Raw genomic sequence first — 6,518 nt, forward strand, 5'->3', positions numbered from 1 at the left:
TATTTATTTATTTATTTTATTTTTATTTTTGTATTCCCTTTTTTTTTTAAATTATACTTTAAGTTCTAGGGTACATGTGCATAACGTGCAGGTTTGTTACATATGTATACTTGTGCCATGTTGGTGTGCTGCACCCATCAACTCGTCAGCACCCATCAATTCATCATTTATATCATGTATAACTCCCCAATGCAATCCCTCCCTCCTCCCCCCTCCCCATGATAGGCCCCAGTGTGTGATGTTCCCCTTCCCGAGTCCAAGTGATCTCATTGTTCAGTTCCCACCTATGAGTGAGAACATGCGGTGTTTGGTTTTCTCTTCTTGTGATAGTTTGCTAAGAATGATGGTTTCCAGCTGCATCCATGTCCCTACAAAGGATGCAAACTCATCCTTTTTTTTATCAAGTGCAGCTACGACCAGTACTCTTAGCTTTACTGGATTGGACTTCTGCAACATTCTTGGCTACTCGTACTTTATAATTAATGTTAAACAGATTTTACACAGCTCTGTCTTAATGTTCCCTACCCTCTAGCCTACCCTTTAAGTATTTCTTAAGTATTTCTCCTTTTTCTTTTTTTTCTTTCTTTCTTTTTTTTTTTTGGAACCCCACTCTGTCACCCAGGCTGGAGCACAGTGGCACAATCTCGGCTCACTGCAACCTCCGCCTCCCAGGTTTAAGTGATTCTTCTGCCTCAGCCTCCTGGGTAGCTGGGATTACAGGCACCCGCCACCACGCCTGGCTAATTTTTTTGTATTTTTAGTATAGGCAGGGTTTCACCTTGTTGACCAGGCTGGTCTCAAACCCCTGACCTCAGGTGATCTGCCCACCTTGGCCTCCCCAAGTGCTGGGATTACTGGCATGAGCCACCATGCCTGGCCTCTCCTTCTTCTTAAGGTCTAGCTAGTCTATACCATTCTCCCAAATTTACTAATGCAAACTCCTAATAGCTCTACTAGTTAATATTATGTCTGTCGTTATTTCTGGCATGGTAAGTTCTCTTTTTCTGACTCAACACTCTGTGATAGACTACCTGCTCAGAGCCCTGGTTACCAACTTTGTACTCCAGCCTTCTCAAGATCAGGATCTGAGTTGTCCTTGGCAATCCTTCTCCTCAAGCTGGGACCACTTCTCTTTGTGCCCTCACTGTGTATGGAAAGTGCCACCAACACCGCTTACTCACTCCGTCCTCTGTACCTAGTTGATTCCCAGGTTCCCTTTAACAGGCTTCTCTTTACCCACTTGCTGGATGTCATTTCCCACCAACGTCCTCCCTGATTTGATTTTAACCAACCTCCCACAGCCAGTTTATCTCCAAAAGGGAAAGTATATTTCTCTTAAGCCAGGTTCCCCTTGCCACAATGTATACATATGGACACCTCCAACTGTTGGTTTCCATTTCCAAAATTTGCTCATCCAACATTCACCACAGATTGGCTGAGTACGTCTACATGCCTTGCACTTGGCTGTGCCCTGGCGAGCAGTGACAAAGGGAGGTTCGCCATTAGGGGCAAGCGCCCCATTGCCATTCTTCTGCTCACCTGTCTGCCCAGCGATGGAGGCACTCAGTCTGTGGGGGATCCTTGAGGACACCTTCAAGGTCACTCGGATCTGGTAATACCTAAGAAAAGAGAAGAGGAGAGGATGCTGAAGATCAGGCTTCTTAATGTTGACTTCCAAAAATACCTAGAATTAATCCTGAAAGCCATAGGAAATCAGGGAAGTTTCTTGGCAGCGTGCACAATCATCTGGCATCAAAGAGAAATGCATTTTATCAGCAGAGTTGGAGAGGGAAGCAACAGGGCAGTGTTGGAGACAGGAAGTTAAGTTCACTTGAGATCACACAAGACTGAACAAGGTTGGAGGTGATTGGAATAGAGAAAAGAAAGAGATGGGTCATGTGACACAGTTTCATTAAGGGGTGTGGGTTTTATGTAGTCAAGAAAGGTTATTGTTACAGGAAAGTAGGCTATTTATGCACGGTAGATAACCCATCTATAAACTGAGTTTCTATCATGTTGCAACACAAAAACCACTTCTTTTAGTAACACAGCCACTGAGTTATTCTTCTTAGGGGTGTTGCCAAATGCACTTTTCCCTGTGTATTTCATCTTCCTTAATTTTAACATAGCAATCCCATTTTCAAATTCCACCATTTCAGGACAATGTGCAGCTTCTCCTGCTATCAGTTAACTCTCTAATGTGCCCTCTTTTGCCCCAAGTACAGAAGCATCTTTTGAAGTTCTGTGCTTTGCAATTAATGACTTTTTGCTTGTAAGCACTTGAGGACATTTCTGGCATCATCACTGTTCTCTTCTTTTACTGATTTGAAACCCATTATGAAATGAAATGTGAATAAACCAAAGCGAAATATAAGGAACATGGACCATGAACACATCAGTCTCCCATGGCTCATTGAGCTCATAGCTGGGCAAGTACCCTGTTATTGACGTCCTTGAACTGCACATACACTCATAGAATGTTTCCGTTGGCAGTCTCCTGCTTGTTTTTAATGTACAAACGATGAGCAAAAATGAAGAGAAAAGGGCACTGGCGCTGGATTCATAGCTGCAGCATGAGTGACACATTTCCAGCTGCATGACTTTAAGTACATCACCTAACTTCTCTGAACTTGTTTCTGTATCTGTGTGTGTGTGTGTGTATGTGTGTGTGTATATATATATATATCTGAACATATATATATCTGAATATATATATATATATATATATATATTCATTTTACAGAATATGAATAAGATGGCGTCTTGTTGTGTAGCCCAGGCAGGTGTACAGTGGTATGATCTCGGCTTACTACAACATCCACCTCCTGGGGTCAAGCAATTCTTCTGCCTCAGCCTCCCGTGTAGCTGGGACTACAGGTGTGCACCACCACGCCTGGCTAATTTTTGTATTTTTAGTAGAGATGGGTTTCACCATGTTGGTCAGGCTGGTCTTGAACTCCTGACCTCATGATCCGCCTGCCTCAGCCTCCCAAAGTGCTGGGATTACAGGCATGAGCCACCATGCCCAGCCAAAATGAATATTTTTTAAAAGTACCTGCCATGACTTCTGTTTCCAGACAGGTGAAGTAGAGAGACATACTTTACCCTATTTTTCGCACTAAGCACAACAAAAACTCTAACAGTATATAGAAACAAGCAAATGAAGATTCTTCAAGGTGGAGAAGAAAGCAGACAGGTTGGGGACCTCAGGACCCAAGGAGAGACATGCTGGTGAGGCTTCTGCATTTTCTGTTGCCTCATATATCCAGACTGGATACTGGAGAAGCAAGAAGCCAGAAAAGCTAATAGCCACCAACAAGAAAATTATCCAAAGAAAGCCCTCTCCCTCCAGCCGAAGGATCAGGAAGAGAACAGTCTAGCAAGACAGAAAACTTTTAGGCAACAGCTGTCTACTCCAGCCAAAAAACAGAAAATACTGTGGGCCCACCTCCACCCACACTAGCAAAGGCAAAGTGGGAAGTCTAGACACCCGCCATCCCAGACTCCATGAAAACACTGCATCCCCACCCAACCTGCCAAGAGAAGGACTTCAGCGGGAGCCAGGCTTCCATCCCTAACAGATGGTAAAGAGAACCCCACCTGTTCAGTTTAAGTGGAGACCATGTGGGGAGCCTGGACCTCCATCCACCACCGCAAAGTAATGAGGGCATACATATGCTCATGTGATTTTTCACAAAGGTTCAAAAGCAATTCAATGGAGCAGAGATCACCTTTTAAAATAAGTTGTCCTGAAGCAATTGGCTATCCATAGACAAAATAACAGCCACTACCAAACAAACAAACCTCAACTTTAATTTCATATCTTATAAAGAAACTGTTAATAATGTAGATTGTGGACATAAATGAAAAATATGAAACTATAAAACTATTAGGAAACAGAGAAAAGTTTTAAAATTATTCCTTTTTTTCTTTCTTTGAGGCAGAGTCTCGCTTTGTTGCCCAGTCTGGAGTACAATGGTGTGATCTCGGCTCACTGCAACCTCTACCTCCCCGGTTCAAGTGATTCTCCTGCCTCAGCCTCCCAAGTAGCTGGGATCACAGGTACCCACCACCATGCCCAGCTAATTTTTTGTTTTTAGTAGAGACGGGGTTTCACCATGTTGGCCAGGCTGGTCTCGAACTCCTGACCTCAGGCAATCCACCTGCCTTGGCCTTCCAAAGTGCTGGAATTACAGGTGTGAGCCACCACATCTGGCCTAAAACATATTCTAAATATAGAATTAAGCAAAGAGTTTTTAGACTTGGTACAGAAAACATGAATCATAAAAGAAAAACATATATTTTGTTTGTTTGTTTGCTTGTTTATTTTGAGAGATGAGGTCTTGCTATGTTACCCAGGCTGGCATCAAACTCCTGGTCTCAAGTGATCCTCCCACCTCGGCCCCCCAAAGTGCTGGAATTACAGGTGTGAGCCACTGAACCCTGCAGATAAATTTTAGTTCATTAAAACTAAACACTTTTGTGCTACGAAAGACCCTGTTAAGATACAAGCTACAATGTGGGAAAAAATTGTTGCAAATCACATGCAGTGGCCCTCAGTATCTGTGTATGTATCCGGGAATTTGTTTACTTGATAAAATGTGTTTTAGCCCCAAATGCAACACTCACAGCACCTTTGTGGTCATTCACAGACATGAACACAGTGGTAAAAAGTTTGAATCTTCTGACACTCAGGTGCCCAACTGATGTTAAGCAATACTACAAACAAGCATCCCTTTTGCAATTGATTTAGTCCCACATATTTTTCTACTCTGTGCTTTTTGTTGGTGATTCCACTGTTTGAGATAGACCCCAGGCATAGTACTAAAGGGCTGTCTAGCATTCCTAAGGGCAGGAATGCTGTGATGTGCCCCATGGAGAAAGGATGTGTGTTAGATGAGCTTCACTCAGCTTTGAGTTCTAGTGCTGCTGACTGAGATCAATGGTAATGAATCAACAGCACCTATTAACTGTGGGGGTATCTTTAAACAGAAACACATAAAACAAGATTATATATTGGTAAGTCTGGCAGAAATGTGACCAGAGGCTCACAGGAACCTAACCCTGCATTTCCCCTAGGAACAGTGGTTCAGCATTTGTTAATTCAGTATTCGTGGTGACTTTACAGAACATACTACTGTAAATATTGAGAACTGACCATCTGACAAAGGACTATTACCTAGGATATATAAAGAACTCTTGGAACTGAGTAGTAAAAACAAACACACCAATTAAAAAGTGGTAAAACACAAGAAAAATTTCACCAAAGGGGACACACAGAGGGCAAATAAGCTCATGAAAAGATGTTCAAATGTTCATACACCCAAAGCAAAACAGAGTATCAGTGCAGTCTCTATTAAAATGCCAGGGCAGGTGTGGTGGCTCATGCCTCTAATCCCAGCACTTTCGGAGGCCAAGGCTGGAGGATTGCTTGAGCCCGGCCTAGGCAATATATGGAGACCCCATCCCTACAGAAAATAAATAAATAAATTAGCTGGGTGTGGTGGCATATACTTGTATTCTGTAGTCTCAGTTACTGGAAGGGCTGAGGTAGGGAAAATCACTTGAGCACAGGAGGTTGAAGAGGAAGTGAGCGGAAATCACAACACTGCACTACAGCCTGGGTGTCAGGCGGAGACCTTACCTCAACAACAACAAAAAAATAAATAAATAAAAAATTCCAAGGGCATTTTTTATACAAATAGAGAAAATAGTTCTAAAATATGTATGGAACCACAAAAGATGTTAAACAGCTATAATACAATTTTGAGAAACAAGAAAAATGAACAAGGTAAAATGGTCACTTACAAAAGAATGAAAATATTTGCAAACAGTATGTCTGATAAGGGATTAGTGTCCAAAATGTATAAGAAAATCATGCAACTCAATAGCAGTAGTAATGATAATAATAATAATCCAATTTAAAGGACAAAGGACCTAAATAAACATTTTTCCAAAGAAAACATTCAAATTACCAACACATTTGTGAAAAAGTACTCAATGTTACTAATCATCAGGAAAACACAAATCAAAACCACAACATATCACCTCATACATTTCAGGATAGTTATCATGAAAAAGACAAGAAATAACCAGTGTTGGTGAGAATGTGGAGAAAAGAAAACCCTTGTATTCTTTTCTGGTGGGAATGTAAATTGGTACAGCCATTATGAAAAATAACATGGAGGTTCCTCAAAAAACTAAAAATAAAACTGCCATATGACCCAGAAACCCCTCTGCTTGTGTACACCAACAAGATATCAAAGTCAGCACCTCGTGGAGAGATCTGCACCTCCACCTTCATTGCGGCATTAGTCACAATAGCCCAGATACAGAAATAACCTAAACGCCCAGCAATGGATCAGTGGATAAACTGTGGAATACATATCAATGTACACACACACACACACACACACACACACACACACACAATGGAATGTTATTCAGCCTCAAAAAAAAAAAGATACTGCCATTTTCTTTTCTTTTTTTTTTTTTCTGTTGTATCTTGTCCAATATCT

General features: G+C 41.7%; 1 protein-coding gene across 7 annotated transcripts in view; it reads right to left on the reverse strand.

Annotated features, from left to right (window-relative positions):
- The window catches only part of FAM135B (family with sequence similarity 135 member B), a 360,972-nt gene that overhangs the window by 182,131 nt on the left and 172,323 nt on the right, over positions 1-6,518 (reverse strand). For all 7 annotated transcript variants that reach the window (XM_017852949.1, XM_017852948.1, XM_017852947.1 and 4 more), the window contains one exon: positions 1,540-1,619. In XM_017852949.1, the coding sequence (XP_017708438.1) occupies positions 1,540-1,619 (80 nt within the window). The remainder of the gene's footprint in view (positions 1-1,539; positions 1,620-6,518) is intronic.

Source organism: Rhinopithecus bieti, unplaced genomic scaffold (genome assembly GCF_001698545.2).
Source record: "Rhinopithecus bieti isolate Rb0 unplaced genomic scaffold, ASM169854v2 scaffold_34489, whole genome shotgun sequence".
NCBI lineage: Eukaryota > Metazoa > Chordata > Mammalia > Primates > Cercopithecidae > Rhinopithecus > Rhinopithecus bieti.